The sequence below is a fragment of the Nansenia antarctica genome (assembly GCF_963989245.1).
Source record: "Nansenia antarctica genome assembly, chromosome: 3".
Classification (NCBI taxonomy): Eukaryota; Metazoa; Chordata; class Actinopteri; order Argentiniformes; family Microstomatidae; genus Nansenia; species Nansenia antarctica.
This window is the reverse complement of record NC_137688.1, coordinates 71,119,343-71,140,536: the sequence shown is the minus strand read 5'-3', so window position 1 is coordinate 71,140,536 and position 21,194 is coordinate 71,119,343. Positions and strand designations below refer to the sequence as shown.

The 21,194-nt window shown below is 48.4% G+C and overlaps 2 protein-coding genes across 2 annotated transcripts in view; both read right to left on the bottom strand.

Annotated features, from left to right (window-relative positions):
* The window catches only part of bcap31 (B cell receptor associated protein 31), a 20,450-nt gene extending 18,648 nt beyond the window's left edge, over window positions 1-1,802 (bottom strand). Inside the window, exon 1 of the mRNA XM_080526571.1 lies at window positions 1,664-1,802. The gene's annotated coding sequence lies outside the window, so the exon portion shown is untranslated. The remainder of the gene's footprint in view (window positions 1-1,663) is intronic.
* A 10,568-nt stretch (window positions 1,803-12,370) lies between these two features.
* slc35a2 (solute carrier family 35 member 2) lies at window positions 12,371-20,934 on the bottom strand (the record flags this gene model as incomplete). The annotated part of the gene is made up of 4 exons (XM_080527512.1): window positions 20,802-20,934; window positions 19,619-19,801; window positions 16,620-16,771; window positions 12,371-13,156 (listed from the first exon to the last, which is right to left on the bottom strand). The coding sequence occupies exons 1-4, from the start codon at window positions 20,875-20,877 to the stop codon at window positions 12,371-12,373; spliced, it is 1,197 nt and encodes a 398-aa protein (XP_080383638.1). The 5' UTR covers window positions 20,878-20,934.
* Window positions 20,935-21,194: the final 260 nt, after the last annotated feature.

Here is a 21,194-nt window from a genome sequence, read left to right as displayed (position 1 = left end):
AGGCCTGTGTTCCCAGATTCATTCAAACCTTTATTTAAACTCGTAAGTTACTGAGGTTGCCCTCATTTACAGTAACAACGAGTGAATAAAAGAGAACCAACAATATAAGTCATAAACAGAATAGAAATTAAACCAAAATATAAAACAAACAAAAAACATTACTAAGAAATGTACAACATTATTTAAAAACAGTTACAAGAAGTGACAGAGGGGAAAAACCAAGTTCTTAAAATCATTGAGTGATGGGAGAGTGACCAGTTTCAGAGAATTCTGAATAGAGTTCCAAGTATTAGCAGCATCATAAGCGTAGGCTGTCCTACCCAGCTTAGTAGACATTTGAGGGACCGTACAAACCAACCACTCGCTGGAGCGTGTTTGATAGGAAGAAACATTCCAGTCCAACAGGGAAGTGATATAGGGGGGCCAGGGAGTTTGCCTGAAATCCCCTTAAATATGAATTGATACCAGTGATAATCTCAGGTGGGTCTGTCCCTCCTCCACCATGACTAGAACCTCTCCCCTGATGTCTGCATGACGATGATGACGACCAGGGTGACATCACCATCACAAGACATGACAGGCGTTGGGACACCAAACTCACATTAGTGATTTCCCAATCCACATTCCCTTCAACAGACTGAGGAGGTTTCTACCACTGCAGTGGTTTAATGCATCTCTGTGGTGAGGCGGCTGGTTCACTCCAGGCAGTATAGTTGGTAAGACCACAGCAGTGTTAAAACCTGGGCTGAACCAGCCAGCTCAGAAAGGTTGCTTCTCTTCTGTCATTAAAGTTGGTGTGAAAGGATCAGACAAGGGATTATTATTATTATGATTATGATGATGATGATGATGATTATTATTATTATTATTATACAGCTCCTGCTAGGCTATCTTCCTCCTGTAGCACTTTGATGTCATCAACAAAACCAGTGACAGTTACTCGTGTTGGGTAGTTAACCTGTGTAACCTGGGACAGTTGCAAACAACTATGAATGAATGAATGGTCTTTATTTGTCATTGCTATAGTACAGGTACCAAACAACGACATTTGGGAGGGGTGGCTCCCCTGGTGCTAGGAAAGAAAAAACAACAACTAAAAAAACAAGGGAAAGGAGCTGGTTTACATAAATAAAGGTTGTACACTATCCACTATACTATACTGTACAGATAAAACGACTAGGGTTGTCATATTGCACATAGTGTTATTGCACATTCATTTAAAGTGTCGCAGTTTGCAGGCTTGAAATGTACATATTTGTGCCTCAGCAGTGCACTACACCTGATTTTTTTTCAACTAGTAACCCTCCCCTCTATAACTACAACTAGTCTCTCAACACCCTCTATATTAACTCTCTCTAGAACTACAACTAGTCTCAATACCCTATTAACTACCCTAGAACTACAACTAGTCTCAATACCCTCTATATTAACTACCCTCTAGAACTACAACTAGTCTCAACACCCTCTATATTAACTACCCTCTAGAACTATAACTAGTAGTTGCCCCCAGCCTCTCTGTAAACACCTAAGTGGTGACGTATCTCTAGCTCGCGGGCTACATCTGGCGCCTAGATGCTAGAAGGCTGTTAGTGACACAGTTGTCATTTCTTCCAACAACACCCCGATCAAACTGTCTCATCTGAGGTGTGTCGGCGTCACTCACCTGACACGGAGTCTGGTTCTGGTTCTGGTTCCTCGGAGCGGCTGTAAGGCGAGCAGCAGACAGACAGGCTGGATCCAACTCTGTTAGCTTCACTTAGCTTAGCTCCTCCACGGCTCTTTTTCAGCCTTTTCCTGTCAACTTCCTACTTCCGGTATGGAACGCCAGCTCATCTCTTAATCTGATTGGTCAGTGCCGAAGCTGCCCCTGTCCTACCCCTCTTTCCTGCCCCTCCCCTCTCCCTCTCTCCTCCCCTCCCTCTCCCTCTGTCCTCCCCTCCCTCTCTCCTCCCCCCCCCTCTCCCTCTGTCCTCCCCTCCCTCTCTCCTCCCCCTCCCCTCTGTCCTCCCCTCCCTCTGTCCTCTCCTCCCCCCTCCCTCCCCCCTCCCCTCCCTCTCCCTCTCTCCTCCCCCCTCCCTCTGTCCTCCCCTCCCTCTGTCCTATCCCCCCCTCTCCCTCTGTCCTCCCCCCCTCTCCCTCTGTCCTCCCCTACCTCTCCCTCTCTCCTCCCCCCCTCCCTCTGTCCTCCCCCCTCTCCCCTCCCCCCTCCCTCTGTCCTCCCCTCCCTCTCCCTCTCTCCTCCCCCCTCCCCTCTGTCCTCCCCTCTCCCTCTGTCCTCCCCCCTCCCTCTGTCCTCCCCCCTCCCTCTCTCCTCCCCCCTCCCTCTCTCCTCCCCCCTCCCTCCCTCTGTCCTCCCCTCCCTCTCCCTCTCTCCCTCTCCCTCTGTCCTCCCCCCTCCCTCTCCCTCTCTCTCCTCCCCCTCTCTCCTCCCCCCTCCCTCTGTCCTCCCCTCCCTCTCCCTCTCTCCTCCCAGCTCCCTCTGTCCTCCCCCTCCCCTCTGTCCTCCCCTCCCTCTCCCTCTCTCCTCCCCCCTCCCTCTGTCCTCCCCTCCCTCTCCCTCTCTCCTCCCCCCCTCTCTCCTCACCCCCCCTCTGTCCTCCCCTCCCTCTCTCCTCCCTCCGTCCTCCCCTCCCTCTCCCTCTCTCCTCCCTCTCCCTCTCTCCTCCCCCCTCCCTCCCTCTCCCTCTCTCCTCCCTCTCCCTCTCTCCTCCCCCCTCCCTCTGTCCTCCCCTCCCTCTCCCTCTCTCCACCCCCCTCCCTCTGCCCTCCCCTCCCTCTCTCCTCCTCCCTCCCTCTCTCCTCCCCCCCTCCCTCTGTCCTGTCCTCCCCTCTCCCTCTGTCCTCCCCCCTCCCTCTGTCCTCCCCCCCTCCCTCTGTCCTCCCCATCCCTCTCCCTCTCTGCTCCCCCCTCCCTCTGTCCTCCCCTCCCTCTCTCCTCTCCCCTCCCTCTGTCCTCCCCTCCCCCCCCCACCCCTCCCTCTCTCCTCCCCCCTCCCTCTGTCCTCCCCTCCCTCTGTCCTCCCCTCCCTCTCTCCTCCCCCCTCCCTCTGTCCTCCCCTCCCTCCCCCCTCCCTCTGTCCTCCCCTACCTCTCCCTCTTTCCTCCCCCCCTCCCTCTGTCCTCCCCTCCCTCTCTCTGTCCTCCCCTCCCTCTCTCCTCCCCCCTCCCTCTGTCCTCCCCTCCCTCTCTCCTCCCCCCTCCCTCTGTCCTCCCCCAAATCAAAGCATTATCTGGTAATGATCATCTAGCTTAGCGGGTCCCAACCTTTTTAGACTCAAGGCCCACTTAAAAATCTCTACAGTATTTGCGGCCCACACAGGGTGTCTCATCATTATCCTCTTATTCTTATTGGATATTTCATACGCATCATCATACAACCATCATACATACAGTGCAGTAGGCCTGGTAGAAGCACACTGATGATGCATTTTTAAGGGGATTTTATTAAAACGTTTTTTGTAATAAATAAACTAAACTTTTTCTTTTTTTTGCCCATGATTTGGCGGCCCACTTGCAGTACCCTCGCGGGCCATAGGTTGGCAATCGCTGTCTAGCTAGTTAGTCATATAAAGATAACCCTGTAAAATGTATATGCCCTTGAGTAGGCCTAGCCCCATAGCACATCCTAGCCCCATAGCACAGCCAGGCCCTAGAGGGCCTCCTGTCAGTGTATGTCTGACATCTGAAGCTACCCTGACTGGTTACCTGCGGAGGAAGGTGTGTCTGATAACAACACTGATATGAACATTGTTGACAAATGACTTGACGTTGCTTCACATGAAACTAGGAATGTCTTTAATCTCACAGGCGGTTGTTCAGGACACACATCCAGCGCTCCACAGAGAAGCATGGATGAAGCGTTCCAGCGTTAAGGCACATTAACATTATCTATTAGCTAGTTATATCACATGCATTTAAAAACATCACATTTCATATCTCCTTTCAGTCACAGTTCAGCTGTGAGCACTGTGTTCGCTCATGATGATGTCATAATGCCTTAGAACGCAGGGGAGGCTGGTGGAGGTAGGAATCGGAGGCCAGGGTTGTGTATGTGTGTGATACCACTCCTCATTCCAGGCCTTACGAGGAACCTGGCCTCCCATTTCTACCTCCACCAACCTCCTCCGTGTGATGCAGACTTCTGTCAGTAGAGGGCGCCAGATGACCAGGTTGTCAATGGCAACACTCATCTACCTGTAGCCTCAACACTGACCTACCTGTAGTCTGAACACTGGTCTACCTGTAGCCTCAACACTGGTCTACCTGTAGTCTGAACACTGGTCTACCTGTAGTCTGAACACTGGTCTACCTGTAGTCTGAACACTGGTCTACCTGTAGTCTGAACACTGGTCTACCTGTAGCCTCAACACTGGTCTACCTGGGGAGTGTTCAGTCATCTACCTGGGGAGTGTTCAGGTGTTCAGTACCTGGGGGGTGTTCAGTATCTACCCGGGGGAGTGTTCAGGTGTTCAGTACCTGGGGGGTGTTGAGTATCTACCTGGGGGAGTGTTCAGGTGTTCAGTCATCTACCTGGGGAGTGTTCAGGTGTTCAGTCATCTACCTGGGGAGTGTTCAGTACCTGGGGAGTGTTCAGTGATCCTATGGATCCAACCCTAACAAACCTCTTCACATTATCAGTTTTATCTAGCTTGGGTGCTGAAGAAACAACAATCTGTAAAAACTCACATTAAAAACACATGATTAGATCTACATATAACCAGGGTTCCCACACCTTCTGAAACATCAAATTCAAGCACCTTTCAAGGACTTTCAAGACTCAATTCCCTCAAATTCAAGGACCCAACACGGCATAGTTTGAGACAGAACTAGTTGACGAGCTAAGTAAAACATTTTACAGTGCCGTAGGCCTAGTAGAAGCACACTGATGATGCATTTTTAAGGTGATTTTATTAAAACTACCCTGAAGCTACCCTGACTGGTTACCTGCGGAGGAAGGTGTGTCTGATAACAACACTGATATGAACATTGTTGACAAATGACTTGACGTTGCTTCACATGAAACTAGGAATGTCTTTAATCTCACAGGCGGTTGTTCAGGACACACATCCAGCGCTCCACAGAGAAGCATGGATGAAGCGTTCCAGCGTTAAGGCACATTAACATTATCTATTAGCTAGGTATATCACATGCATTTAAAAACATCACATTTCATATCCCCTTTCAGTCACAGTTCAGCTGTGAGCACTGTGTTCGCTCATGATGATGTCATAATGCCTTAGAACGCAGGGGAGGCTGGTGGAGGTAGGAATCGGAGGCCAGGGTTGTGTATGTGTGTGATACCACTCCTCATTCCAGGCCTTACGAGGAACCTGGCCTCCCATTTCTACCTCCACCAACCTCCCCCGCTAGAATAATATAATCAACACAGTTGGTGTGATGCAGACTTCTGTCAGTAGAGGGCGCCAGATGACCAGGTTGTCAATGGCAACACTCATCTACCTGTAGCCTCAACACTGACCTACCTGTAGTCTCAACACTGGTCTACATGAGTGTTCAGGTGTTCAGTCATCTACCTGGGGAGTGTTCAGGTGTTCAGTCATCTACCTGGGGAGTGTTCAGTACCTGGGGAGTGTTCAGTGATCCTATGGATCCAACCCTAACAAACCTCTTCACATCATCAGTTTTATCTAGCTTGGGTGCTGAAGAAACAACAATCTGTAAAAACTCACATTAAAAACACATGATTAGATCTACATATAACCAGGGTTCCCACACCTTCTGAAACATCAAATTCAAGCACCTTTCAAGGACTTTCAAGACTCAATTCCCTCAAATTCAAGGACCCAACACGGCATAGTTTGAGACAGAACTAGTTGACGAGCAAAGTAAAACATTTTTTAATATATATATTTTGTTTAGAGAGACAGAGAGACAGAGAGAGAGAGAGAGAGAGGGAGACAGAGACAGAGACAGAGACAGAGACAGAGACAGAGAGAGAGAGAGAGAGAGAGAGAGAGAGAGAGAGAGAGAGAGGGGGGAAAATTCAAGCACTTTCCATGACCCATGTCTATTTTCAAAAACTTTTAAGATCTTGATTTCTTTTTCTCAAATTCACAAACTTTCAAGGATTTCAAGGACCCGTGGGAACCCTGTATAAGGCTGATATTAGTGTTGATACTATAGCTTCTGAACGGTGAGGTTTGCATCGTACCAGGAATTAACAATAAATAATTTAAATATCCCCAAAACATCATAGGGATGGATTGAAATGTGTGGAGTGAATGAGGAGCTACATAGAAAAACATTACAATATAAAAATACAATACAATGTAAACCAACAGCATGTCAGTCAGGTCTGGTATGTGTCAAACAGTAAGGCAGCTCGCAAAACCCTTCACCATGTAAACAACAGTTGATTAAGAGATGATAATTATACATTTTTCATAAAATACTTTGAATATCCCCAGGTGGGAATGTTCTATTAGAATGTTCTATTAGAATGTTCTATTAAGAATGTTCTATTAAGAATGTTCTATTAAGAATGTTCTATTAGAGTGTTCTATTAGAATGTTCTATTAGTCGAAGGCACTTGTAAAAACCGTTCCTTTAGGATCTCTCTTTGGCAGCGGTGAAGCTGCACTGCTTTCAGGTGGGGAGCACTTTTTAGCATCCTTTCTCCTTCCCCGAGTCCCTATGAACAAAGACAAAACACAACACACATAAAACACAACACACACAAACACACACAAACACACACAGCCAGTCAGAGCCTGCCCTGCGTCCGTCCACAGCCTGGTGGAACTCTACAGGCTCAGAGCAGCTCATGTAAATCAGAGTGTTGACATTTTTCCAAGAACAAAGCAAAGTTAGTTAATCAAAGTGGTGGAAACGTGACATGTCCGTTTAGAAACAGTGTGTTTGACTGACCCATGATGAACTAACTAAGTTTACCCTGAATTACCCATGAGCACATTCACCCTGAATTACCCATGAGCACTTTCACCCTGAATTACCCATGAGCACATTCACCCTGAATGACTCTCCCTGGAACTCACTTCATATGGTCCAGAGAACAGGTAGCATGCAGAATGATCTGGTCTGACAGGTGGGGCAGGTGAGACAGGTGGGGCAGGTGGGGCAGGTGCTGGTTGGAGGACTGGTCTTATTGGAAAGGGAGCTCCCTTCTCACTCCCTTCAATTCCAGAAGTGAATTGAATTCCAATGCAGTCGTATGGAGAATGACGGGCATTCATTTTCACTATTTCATAGAAAATCTCAGTATGTGGCTGTGCTGTGTGTTCAGTATGTGGGTATGCCAGGGTTCCTACAAGTTTCAACTAAGTCAAATTTAAGACCTTTTTAGACCTCTTTGAATAGAATTTTAGACCTATTCGCCACACCATGATAGCTTTTTGTCATTCTCAAGGTGATTAAATGAGGGATTTCACTGCCATACAGACAAGAAAGTCTGAAGGATAATTAATATAAAATAAATATTGGTTCCAGCTTGATTAATTTCTGCGTAAATAGATGTGGTCGGACTGATTTCCTTGCAGGACAAGCTAATCAAATTTTTAAGACCTAGCTAACCCTTGTGCGTCGGGTTGCTGGAATTTAGCCGTTAAGTCTTTTTATACAACAGTTAGTTCTGACCAAGTCATTTGATTGGACAAGAGGCATTCCATGAGTGCTGATATACAGTATAACAACACTGGGACTTTTAACTATATGTGTCACTCCGAAATGACCGTTAATACAAAGTAGCTAGCCTGCAGATGTTTGTGTTCAGGTTACTAGGCAACAGTCCAGTTGCGGAATTTTTTTTTGTTGACGGAGCCAAAATAAATGATTAAATAAACAAAAAATGGTAATCTGTTGTCACTTATTACTGTTAACTAATAAATTGCGCTGTAGAACTGTTGTATAAAAGCAATATCACACTGGAGGTCGTGCTGTTATACTGAATATCAGCACGGCTGTGATTGTCTTCTACTCGGCCTGCAGCCTTGTACCTACGACCCAATCACAGCCCTGCTGATAGTAACACACTCCCTCTTGTGTGATATTGCTTAATTAAGACCAGCGCAGGAACCCTGGTATGCTGTCTGTTCCAACAGGCAGCAACTCAACTGTGAGGTCATCGACATTCTACTGTCAATGAAAACCTTTGGAACTTGGATTGAACTGATGGGAGTTGACTGAAGGAATCCACCCCACCCCCGCTGCAGTCAGCAATTATGATATACTACATTGTTATGTATTATTGTGTATGGGGAAAATGCAATGCAATATAACCAGCTCTGAAGCCATGCAGGACAGGGTAAGACAGAGCAGTAGTGATGGATTTCACTTAGTTGCCCCTGAGGTGAAATAGGTTCATAGGTTCATCACTCCCACTCACTCACATGTTTACCAAAGCTCCACAAATCCAGCAGATTATTAAAGGACTTATAGGGCCCTATCATGCACTTCATAAGTCTTAAGCAATAAGACGAGGCGGTAGATCTAAACTTAAGACGTGGAGGCGTGGTCAAGGCCACTTTGCTATTATGCGTGCGGTAGTGGGCGCCTAAGACCCGGCGCTAAGCCCAGAAATTAGTCATGGGTGTGTTTTGGGCGTCTTCTCAATCAACCCAATCAGCGTGCCAGGTGCCATTCCCTTTAAGAACCGGCTGCGTTAAGTCATAAGCGCTATGCTATTATCCAGTTCATAGGCGCTAGACTTCATGCAAGTTTTGAAACACGAGCGCGCCTCCGCGGTTTGCGCATGCGCGCTGACCCACTTCTTAAGAAGTCGGTCGGCGCGCATGCGCAAACCGCGGAGGCGCGCTCGTGTTTCAAAACGTGCATGAACTCTAGCGCCTAAGAACTTTTCAAACCACTTCTTAGCGCTAGGCGCAAAGTCAGATCGCATAATAGCAGGGGCGCCTAGCGCACTTCATTAACATATGAACACTCCCACAATGAGTAATATATGCACGGGAGTCTTACGTCTTATGAGTGGGCGCCTAGCGACACCTGCATAATAGCAGTAGCGCGTATGAAGCGCATAATAAGGGTGGCGGTAGGTCTTAACCTGGCGGTGCGTCTTAATTAAGACTTAAGACGGCAAGTTAAGAAGTGCATAATAGGGCCCATAATGTCTTATTGCATTGGAATAAAATAACATTAGATTCTGTTATTCTTTGAAAGTTAATGTTGTTTGTTTGAGAATAAAGGAATATTTGTAATTGACATTTCTAAGTTTTACTAATTATATGAATTAAGACAAAGTCCAAGAGGGAGTCATACCATATCCCATTTTATAAAGGTTTTACTAAAAGAAGTATGTACAAATACAGATACAATCCTACAACGTAAGTGCAAACTCAATGACCATGACAGCTATGTTTGTGTTTCATATGGAACAGAGAGAAACGCATCCACACACCAACACTGACGTTACAACAGAACACAATGTTGGTGACTCACAAACACACCCAACACACTCAACACACCCAACACACCCAACACACCCAACACACCCAACACACACACACACACACACACACACACACACCACCAGCTGCTAATACTCTTAAGCCCAATGCACACGGCCCTGATTTTGGCGCACCGCCGAACATTCGATTCTTAATTCTTTTAATTATTTCAATTGGTGTGAATGGAGAATCGAATGTTGTCGTACGATAAAATCGCATCGCACGCCGTGTGCATTGTGTCATTCAAAACAATGGAATCGAATTCGGCGGTGCGACAAAATCGGGGCCGTGTGCATTGGGCTTTAGTGAGACAGAACCCCTCATCATCATCATTATTATTATTATTATTAATAGAACTTTGGCATTGTTAATTGAGCAGGGCTGGAATGCACCTTTTAACCAATCAGACTGCGCCATTCAGAGTGTCCTATTATAGTATGATGTATTATTGTATAACGTGTTATTATATAACGTGTGATCTCCTGTTTGAGACCAGAGGCTGCTTGGTGATGAAGGTTAAGATAGTGAGGCCTATATCCTTCTATATCCTTCTGAACTCCTCCAAAAAAGTTCGGAAACGTTATTTCGGTCGATCATTCCTCCCCTTTAATAACACCAATTGGTACTGCCAGCACTTGAAGCTCAAAACCAGAGTGAATACCAACAGAAGAATATTGCAGGGGATTTTGGGAAAAGAAATTGGGCCTGATCCTTACAAGTTGTGCCTCGTTGTAAAGGTGACTAATCAGGCTTTCCAACGATATAAAATACAATACCAATTAGTATTAATAAAGGGGAGGAATAATCGACCGAAATAAAGTTTCCGAACTTTTTTTTAGGAGTTTATATAGGCCTATATCCTTCTATATCCAACTATATGCAACTATATCCAACTATATCCTTCTATATCCAACTATATCCTTCTATATGATGAGCACCAAAGTTATGAAATAACTCATTACTGGCCTTTCCCATCAAGTAAAAGAGAAATAGTGTTTTTGAACTACTGTACAATATCAATGACTGGTATTTGACAACATACACTTATCTCGGCTGGCTGTCATGCTGCAGTTACCACTGAATGTTGAGATGATGATGTCATATTGCACATTTGGCAGCCATGGTTTAACACACCTGTAGACTCCAGGTCAAAAGACTATTAGCAGCTGTGTCTGAATCCTTCCCACCACCGCTAATGTAAACAGTCCAAATAAACCAGGAAATCCTTTAAAAAAAATAACAAGTCAACAAACAATCTTAGCTGCCTGAACACATTCTGTCCTTGTCAGCTTGGCAATGGTTGTCAGGTTATATTCATACATACTCTATTAACATCGGGATTTCACCTGGACTTCAAGAAAATAAAACCCCTTCACGTTAAACGATAATATACTGTGATAGACATGTGTGTATAAAACCCCACACCCGGCTAATGGCTCTGCTGTCCAGCTCTGTTTGTCCTCCTTGGTTCTCCACAGACAAACATCTTCTACTTTGACAGAAGGACAATAAGACATTCACTCAACCTCCGTTGATACCAAAGAGAACAGTTTTGGTGTATAAATATGACTACTGCATGATGCACATCCACCAACCCCCGAAAGAATCATTAGAAGAAGAAAGAGCAAAACAATAAAAAAGAGTAAATTATAATGTGAAGTACAAGTTAAGTTTGATTGGTAAATGATAAGTAGTGTAGACATGAGAGAAAAGGCACCGCAAGACCCTTAGCTAGCTCAGGAGGGCAGACCGGCCCCTCCCCCTAGGACTAGCCTCTCCCCCCTAGGCCTAGCTCTGCCCCCCTAGGGCATGGTCTGCCTGGACACAGACTAGCCCATCCCATTAGGCCTAGCCCTGCCCCCGTAGGCAGTGGTCTGCCTGGACAGAGACTAGCCCCTCCCCCCTATGACTAGCCCCACCCCCAAGGGTGTGGTCTACCTGGACACAGACTAGCCACGCCCCCCTAGGCCTAGCTGTCCAGACATTTATAAGACGGCCATGTCAACTAGAAACCTTCGGCCTAACAGACAGAGCTCTAACTACTTTACGTGAACAATTGTGAAACAATTAACTCCCAAGAGCCTCTCTGCAGAGCCGGCCAATGGCGTGGAGGCCCAGTAACAAGGGCTTCCTCCTGCAGACCTGATCGCTTCAGTTCAGAAACATCAACACAGAAAGTTGCATTGCAACTGTATCACACTAGACACAACGTCCTCCGTTAATAACGCCTTCCCTCGAAAAGTCATCAGGATATGTGGTAAGGCTTTCTTTCTTTTGATTAAAAAGAAAATAGTTTAAGGCAAAGGGGGGGAGGGGCTGTAGAAGACAGATATGGACTGAAAAATAAAGATGTCACAGATAGTCCTAGAGAGGCATGGGGTCGCCACAAGGTCACGGTATGTGAGAAGTCCGTACGTAACTGGGGGTGTGATGACATCGTTAGGTAACGCGGGGTGTGATGACATCGTTAGGTAACGCGGGGTGTAATGACACTTCTGCCTCTTGTGCTTTAAAAAGACTATCGAAACTTCCTACTGCAGAAAGAGGGAGGGGCTTAAAAAGTGTCCAGCTGCCCATTCCATCCCAGTGTGCACTGCTGGGGGGGGAGGAGTCTGGGAGGAGAAGTCTGAGAGGAGGAAGAGGAGGAGAGGAACCTGGGGGAGATATCTACACAACCCAAAACACCACCGCTCAGGATAAGAAACGTCCCAAAGTTGATATGAAGAGTTCCCAAATCAAATCTAGTCGTAGCAAGAGAGAGAGAGAGAGAGAGAGAGAGAGAGAGAGAGAGAGAGAGAGAGAGAGAGAGAAGGAAGAAAGAAGGCCAGTTAGTTTTTAGTCCAGTGGGGAAAAGGTTGATGGTTGAGATTCTAAAGGAGAGAGGAGGAGAAGAGAGAGAGGAGTAGAGAAACAGTACTGCAGGATTTCACTCATTTCACCAGAACTGACTTGGGTAGGAAAGCATCCAGCTCCGAGTCCCCTTGAGGTGCTGCGCTCCCCCGAGAGAGGCTGCCGGCGGAGGAGGAGGAGGAGGAGGAGGAGAGGGTGGAGATGGGGGAGGGGGAGGGGGAGGAGGAGGCTCCTTTGGGGAGACTGTACATATACACCGCCCCGATCACCAGGCCCGCCCCCAGCGTGAAGAGCAGGTCCACGTGGAAGCCGAACAGGTAGACGGACGTCACCGTGGAGACCACGATGGAGAAGGACGTGGCGAAGCCCTTCAGGATGTTGTCGGCGTACTTCACCACCACGGCCACCAGGAGGCCGCCGAAGGCCTGGTTGAAGATGACGCCCCACACCATGGGCGTGTAGCCGAACAGGAAGCCCCTGCGCGCGATGGCAGCGCCGTCGTTCCACCACAGTCCCAGGAGGCCGAGCAGCACGCCGAAGATCCCCAGCTGGACGTTGCGCAGCCACACGGAGGCCGAGCTGCCCTTCAGGATCTTCTCAAAGTAGACGCCCGCGAACCCCGAGGACAGGCAGGAGATCACCACCGCCACCAGGCCCACGCCGTAGCTCTGCTCCACACCCTCGCCCCCGCCCACCGCCGCCGCCGCCGACTCTGCCGCCTTCTTCCCTCCGTCCTGCTCCACCTGGACGATGGCCACACCGGCGAACAGCAGCAGCAGGGAGGTCCACTGGACCCGGGACAGACTCCTCCTCAGCATCAGGACGGAGAACAGCGCCGTGGTCAGGATCTTCAGCTGGTACGTCACCTGGACACACACACACACACACACACACACATCTGTTACTTCACCTGGACACACACACACACACATCTTCTGTTCAAATGGTTGTTTTTTTAAATCAAATGCCATTTGTGTCACGTTCTAATGCTTTGGTCCGCATATTGGGATAACCTGCTAACAATGTGAAGTAGTGTTATAGTGAACTAGGTAGCAGTGGGGATTACTCGGCCAATCCATTGCGTTGTTGCAGTATTTTGTCTTGACTAGCGAGTTTGTGTTGTGATCGTAGTTATGTGTTTCAAAAGAAAAGTCTGAACATTTTGATTGCCAATATGCGGACCAAAAGACTAGAACGTGTCACATTTATAAACTCCTCAAAAAAGGTTCGGAAACGTTATTTTGGTGGATTATTCCTCCCCTTTAATAATACCAATTGGAATTGTATTTTAGATCATTGGAAAGCCTGATTAGTCACCTTTACAACGAGGTACAACTTGTAAGGATCATGCATTTGTGGAATGAGCAACAAAGCTAAACGTGTGGGTGGCGGCCCCAAAAAACTTGCCAAAATCCCCTGCAATATTCTTCTGTTGGTATTCACTCTCGTTTTCAGTTGCTTGGTGGATTGGATGATTGCACTCTCCCACAGTAATAAGGAAAAAACAACACATATTGGCCATTTTTACACTTTATTAATTTTACACTGTCTGGGGCCTCAGTAGCATGTGGAAGATCCATACGCAGTCACAACAGCTTGGCACCTCCTCCTCATGCTGGTCACCAGCCTGGTCACACTGCTGTGGGACGGCATCCCATTCCTCAACTAGGATTTGCCGCAAGTCAGCTAACATGGTTGCGTTGGTCACTCTGGCACGTACAGCACGCCCAAGCTGATCCCACTGATTGAAGTGTTCAATTGGGTTGAGGTCTGGACTCACGGCAGGCCATTCCACCCTCTCCACTCCCAAATTCTGGAGGTACTCTGTGATGATCCTGGCTCTGTGGGGGCGAGCGTTGTCATCCTGGAGGATGGAGGTAGGTCCCAGATTCTGGAGATATGGGGTCGCCACTGGCTCCAGAATATCATTCCGATATCTCACTGCATTGAGCTTGCCTTCAATGATGACCAATTTTTGAGGGCCGCTACCCAACCGTTTAGCTGTGTTGCTCATTCCACAAATGCATGATCCTTACAAGTCGTACCTCGTTGTAAAGGTGACTGATCAGGCTTTCCAACGATATAAAATACAATACCAATTGGTATTATTAAAGGGCAGGAATAATTGACAGACTTTTTCTTGTTCTACTTGTCGAACTTGTTCTACACACCATGTATATACTGCTCAAAACAATTAAGGGAACACTTCATCATCACAGTAGAACACCAAGTCAGTTAAACTTCTTGAGTTTCATGAGGCTCCAGGATGGCACATCCATACGTGCCGTCGCAAGAAGGTTTGCTGTGTCTCCCAACACAGTCTCAAGAGCATAGAGGAGATACCAGGAGACGGGCCGTTACACGAGGAGAGCTGGACAGAGCTGTTATAGAGAAGAGCTGGACAGAGCTGTTATAGAGGAGAGCTGGACAGAGCTGTTATAGAGGAGAGCTGGATAGAGCTGTTATAGAGGAGAGCTGGATAGAGCTGTTATAGAGGAGGAGAGCTGGACAGAGCTGTTATAGAGGAGAGCTGGACAGAGCTGTTATAGAGGAGAGCTGGACAGAGCTGTTATAGAGGAGGAGAGCTGGACAGAGCTGTTATAGGGGAGAGCTGGACAGAGCTGTTATAGAGGAGGAGAGCTGGACAGAGCTGTTATAGAGGAGAGCTGGACAGAGCTGTTATAGAGGAGAGCTGGACAGAGCTGTTATAGAGGGGAGCTGGACAGAGCTGTTATAGAGGAGAGCTGGACAGAGCTGTTATAGAGGAGAGCTGGACAGAGCTGTTATAGAGGGGCGCTGGACAGAGCCGTTATAGAGGAGAGCTGGACAGAGCTGTTATAGTGGAGAGCTGGACAGAGCTGTTATAGAGGAGGAGAGCTGGACAGAGCTGTTATAGAGGAGAGCTGGACAGAGCTGTTATAGAGGAGAGCTGGACAGAGCTGTTATAGTGGAGAGCTGGACAGAGCTGTTATAGAGGAGGAGAGCTGGACAGAGCTGTTATAGAGGAGGAGAGCTGGACAGAGCTGTTATAGAGGAGAGCTGGACAGAGCTGTTATAGAGGAGAGCTGGACAGAGCTGTTATAGAGGAGAGCTGGACAGAGCTGTTATAGAGGAGGAGAGCTGGACAGAGCTGTTATAGAGGAGAGCTGGACAGAGCTGTTATAGAGGAGAGCTGGACAGAGCTGTTATAGAGGAGGAGAGCTGGACAGAGCTGTTATAGAGGAGGAGAGCTGGACAGAGCTGTTATAGAGGAGGAGAGCTGGACTGTTATAGAGGAGGAGAGCTGGACAGGACAAGACGCGGTCTTCGCCGGGGGGGGCAGGGGAGTTAGATAACTAGCGCTAACTAGTTGTCCCTGGGTGAGCTAGAGAAACGTGGTCCCTGGGTGAGCTAGAGAAACGTGGTCTTCGCCGGGGGATGCAGTGGAGTGGCCCGGGGGGGGGGGGGGGGGGGCGGCAAGCACACTTCACAATTTCCACAGGAATTGTCCCTGTCTAGTTGGCATTTGCTAGAGAACACCATTATTCACAGGTTCGACATTGGCGCCCACGTTCTCTTCAGGGATGAGAGCAGGTTCACACTGAGCACACGTCACAGACGTGACATGAGACGCCGTGGAGAACGTTACGCTGTCTGCAACATCATCCAGCAGGACCGGTTTGGCGTGTCAGTGTGTCTAGGGTGGCATATCCTTGAAGTGATCCCTTAATTACTTTGAGCATTGTGATTTGTTGACTCAACCAGTTAGATAAATGTGTTGTCAAGACTACATCAAACACCATGTACATTTGTTGAATCGACCATCATTTAGATAAAGTTCGGTTCAGTCCAGTACGGTACAGACTAAAAGAGAAATACAGCTAAGCATATTTTTAACAATGTTCTAATAATGCGTCTGTGTATTTCTCTTTTAGTCTGACCGGATAGAAATACACATAATAGATAATGAATAAAAACAGGGAATGAATAGAGTGGACACAACAGTACGGTATAGACCAGTGGTCATAAAATGTTTTGGGGTTTTTGTGGACTGAAACTGCACTGGAATGTTTTCATCAACTGGACCTGGACTGGAACTAACAAACATGGAGGTGATTTGGTGTGACTAGAACTGGTGTGCATCTTCATCTAAACACCAAAGACTAAGTGACTAAAAAGCCTGACAAAATTAACACTGGTACAGATTAAAAGAGAAATACAGCTACGCATGTTAGTCCCTCGGCTGGAGTCTCACCCCCCCTGGAGTCTCACCCCCCTGGTGTCTCACCCCCTGGAGTCTCACCCCCCTGGTGTCTCACCCCCCTGGTGTCTCACCCCCTGGAGTCTCACCTGGAAGGTGGCGGCCGGCAGGTTGGAGATGGCCACGTACTGCAGGTTGTTCTGCAGCGTGTAGATCAGCGACGGCACCGCCAGCTTCAGCGTGTCCTTGTACTGGACCACGATGCTGTCATACAGAGACCAGGTAAACTGCCTCACGTTGCCTAGAGACAGAGAGAGACCAGATAGATTCATACAGAGACCAGGTGAACTGCCTCACGTTGCCTAGAGACAGAGAGAGACCAGATAGAGTCAGAGAGAGACCAGATAGTCAGAGACAGAGAGAGACCAGATAGAGTCATACAGAGAGAGAGACCAGATAGAGTCATACAGAGACACCGTGAACTGTCTCACGTTGCCTAGAGACAGAGAGAGACCAGATAGAGTCAGAGACAGGGAGAGACCAGATAGAGTCATACAGAGACAGAGAGAGACCAAATAGAGTCAGAGACAGAGAGAGACCAGATAGAGTCAGAGACAGAGAGAGACCAGATAGAGTCAGAGACAGGGAGAGACCAGATAGAGTCATACAGAGACAGAGAGAGACCAGATAGAGTCATACAGAGACAGAGACCAGATAGAGATAGAGACAGAGAGAGACCAGATAGAGTCAGAGACAGAGAGAGACCAGATAGAGTCAGAGACAGAGAGAGACCAGATAGAGTCAGAGACAGGAAGAGACCAGATAGAGTCATACAGAGACAGAGAGAGACCAGATAGAGTCAGAGACAGAGAGAGACCAAATAGAGTCAGAGACAGAGAGAGACCAGATAGAGTCAGAGACAGAGAGAGACCAGATAGAGTCAGAGACAGAGAGAGACCAGATAGAGTCAGAGACAGGAAGAGACCAGATAGAGTCATACAGAGACAGAGAGAGACCAGATAGAGTCAGAGACAGAGAGAGACCAAATAGAGTCAGAGATAGAGAGAGACCAGATAGAGTCAGAGACAGAGAGAGACCAGATAGAGTCAGAGACAGGGAGAGACCAGATAGAGTCAGAGACAGGGAGAGACCAGATAGAGTCAGAGACAGAGAGAGACCAAATAGAGTCAGAGACAGAGAGAGACCAGATAGAGTCAGAGACAGAGAGAGACCAGATAGAGTCAGAGACAGAGAGAGACCAGATAGAGTCAGAGACAGAGAGAGACCAGATAGAGTCAGACAGAGAGAGACCAGATAGAGTCAGACAGGGAGAGACCAGATAGAGACAGACAGGGAGAGACCAGATAGAGACAGAGTCAGGGAGAGACCAGATAGAGTCAGAGGCAGGGAGAGACCAGATAGAGTCAGAGACAGAGAGAGACCAGATAGAGTCAGAGGCAGGGAGAGACCAGATAGAGTCAGAGACAGAGAGAGACCAGATAGAGACAGAGGCAGGGAGAGACCAGATAGAGACAGGGAGAGACCAGATAGAGTCAGAGACAGAGAGAGACCAGATAGAGACAGGGAGACCAGATAGAGACAGGGAGAGACCAGATCACATCCACCAGGTTAGGATTATTATGAGGAAAAAATAAACATTTCAGAAAGTCAGAAAGCTTTATTACTGTCATTGCACAGTACAACGAAATGTATTGAAGTTATGCATCACCTAAAACACTCTACCTGCATACACACACACTACCACACCACAACATTCATGTACCACATACACCCATTTCACCATAAAAACAAGTTAAAAAGGAAGTTATGTATCTATGTATAGCAAAGAAGCAAAGTACACTTGAAAATGCCATAGTTATTGTGTTGGACGGAGGTGAAGGATGCCGAATAATCAGCTGACGTCATCATCTAGCAAGCTATCTAATCTCTGATGACCTTACCTGGGAGAAGGACACCAAACAGGTGGTGGTAAAGGCACAGCAGCGCTACAGAGGGTGGTGCCTTACGGCCAAGCTCCACCATGGCCATCGAGCGTTGCGTCTAATGTGCGTTGCGTCCGAAATTGGGATCAAATGCATTGTAATCAATGAAAGGTGCTCCACCTGCTGCGTTGCGTTGCGTCAGCGTTGCGTCCGATGGCTGCGTCCAAAGTAGACTTTCAAAAAAGTTTGATTTTTGACGGTGGATGGACGCAGACGTCACAATGAGACGCCCCACGTGGGGCGTCAATCACCGCACCTGTGGTGAACTCTTGTTGCAGGAATGGAAATTCCTCCCGTATACAAAAAATGCCAGTGGAGCTAGAGTAGAACGTTGACGTTGACGCAACGTTGACGCAACGCTGCAGGTGGAGCTTGGACAACGGGAAGTTAACGCAACGTCGATGGCGAGTTAACGCAACGCAGCAGGTGGAGCTTGGCCGTTACGCACACAGTCACTTTACCTTACTTCAATACAACCTCTCCTTTATTTTACTATTTGTACTGCTAATCGTATCCTTGTCTTCTTTGTCTCCCACAACTTGTCCAGTTGTCTCACTTATGTCTCGTACTATTGTCACTTTATTTATCTTGACTTATCCTGCCTTATTTGTCTTTGTGCTGCAATGGAGGAGGAGGAAGAGGAGGATGAGGAAGAAGAGGAGGATGAGGAAGAAGAGGAGGTGGAAGAGGAAGAGGGGAATGAGGAGGAGGAGAAGGAGGAGGAAGAATAGGAAGAGGAGGAGGAGGAGGAGGAGGAAGAGGAGAGGGAGGAGGAGGAGGAGGAGAAGAAGGAGGAGGAGGAAGAAGAGGAAGAGGAGGAGGAAGAGGAGAGGGAGGAGGAGGAAGAAGAGGAGAGGGAGGAGGAGGAGAAGAAGGAGGAGGAAGAAGAGGAAGAGGAGGAGGAGGAAGAGGAGAGGGAGGAGGAGGAAGAAGAGGAAGAGGAGGAGGAAGAAGAGGAAGAGGAGGAGGAAGAAGAGGAAGAGGAAGAGGAAGAAGAGGAAGAGGAGAGGGAGGATGAGGAAGAGGAAGAAAGGGAGAAAGAGGAAGAAGAGGAGGAGGAGGAGAATGAGGAGGACAAGGAAGAGGAGGAAGAGGAGGAGGAGGAGAATGAGGAAGAGGAGGAGGAGGCGGGTGAGGTGACTCACCCTTCTTCTGGACCATGATGATGAGGAGGCAGGTGCAGACCTTCAGCACCTCCGCCATGACGACGGCGGAGGTGGTGTAGAAGCGGTCGCCAGGCAACGTGCGGACGTAGCGGATGCTGAGGATGAGGGAGGCGTTCTGCACCACCAGGATGGCCAGGCTGATGTACTTCAGCTTCCTGTTCACTGCAGAGAGGAGGAGGCACGGACAGGCACGGGCCACGGGTAAGAGACACAGGTGTACAGGTCTGTAGGTGTGTGTGTGTGTGTGTGTGTAGGTGTGAGTGTGTGAGTGTGAGTGTGAGTGTGTGTGTGTGTGTGTGTGTGAGTGTGAGTGTGTGTGTGTGTGTGTGTGTGTGTGTGTGTGTGTGTGTGAATATGCCATTTAGTTGACACTTTTATCCAAAGCAACTCACATTGCAGTGAGTGCATACATTAAATTCCTCCCCACACCCCTCCTACCCTCCCCACACCCCTACACACCCTTCCACAGCCCCCTCCACCCTCCCCCACACCCCTCCAACCCCTACACACCCTTCCACAGCCCCCTCCACCCTCCCCACACCCCTCCAACCCCTCCACACCCTTCCACACCCCCTACACACCCTTCCACACCCCCTACACACCCTTCCACACCCCCCTTCACGTACATCCAACCCCCTCCAACCCCTACACACCCCCTCCACGTACATCCAACCCCCTCCAACCCCTACACACCCTTCCACAGCCCCCCTCCAACCCTCCGACCCCTACACACCCCCTCCACGTACATCCAACCCCCTCCAACCCCTACACACCCTTCCACAGCCCCCCTCCAACCCTCCGACCCCTACACACCCCCTCCACGTACATCCAACCCCCTCCAACCCCCTCCACGTCACCAACATCTTGCACTGCCACGGGCATTTCCTGTTGCAATGTACCATCACCTTACAACCACACATTACCCTATCGGTCACATGACCCCATCGTTCCATCATCCTATCATCCTATGATCTCATCGAGGCCAGTGTCTCTGTCCTGGCTGGGTGGACAGACAGCCAGCTGGTCGCCTGCTGTCCCAGTGTTGACACAGTTGGCACATTAGGTTAGCATAGCGCGCTAGCTGGCTACAGTTGTCGTTTGTCGGCAAACTTTTAACATTTTTAACATTTTAATAAAAACACCTTCATAACACCGTTCTTACCGTCACTCTGTCTCCGGCCGGGGGGCTTCTCCTCCTCGCCTCCTGCGGCGCCTTTGCCGTTGTTGCTCTCTGCCATGGTGGCAGCTCTGGGGGGCAGCTAGCTATCTATCAGCTAGCTATGCTATGCTATGCTATGCTATTCTATGCTATGCTAAGTACCTCCGGCCAGACTCGCTGCTGGTCACCCAACCTAACCGCCTTCTAACTAGCCGACTGAGCCATCCCTCTGTACGGTGAAACACTGAGGGTCTGTCACCTGGCCCAGCTACCTGGCCCGAACCCCGTAGCTAGCTGACAATCACTTCCTTGTTCGCTTGTCCAGTAGCAGCGCTGACCCATATTGGTTGTTCGGGGAGGAGACCCACTGATCCTATTGGTTGTTCGGGGTGGAGA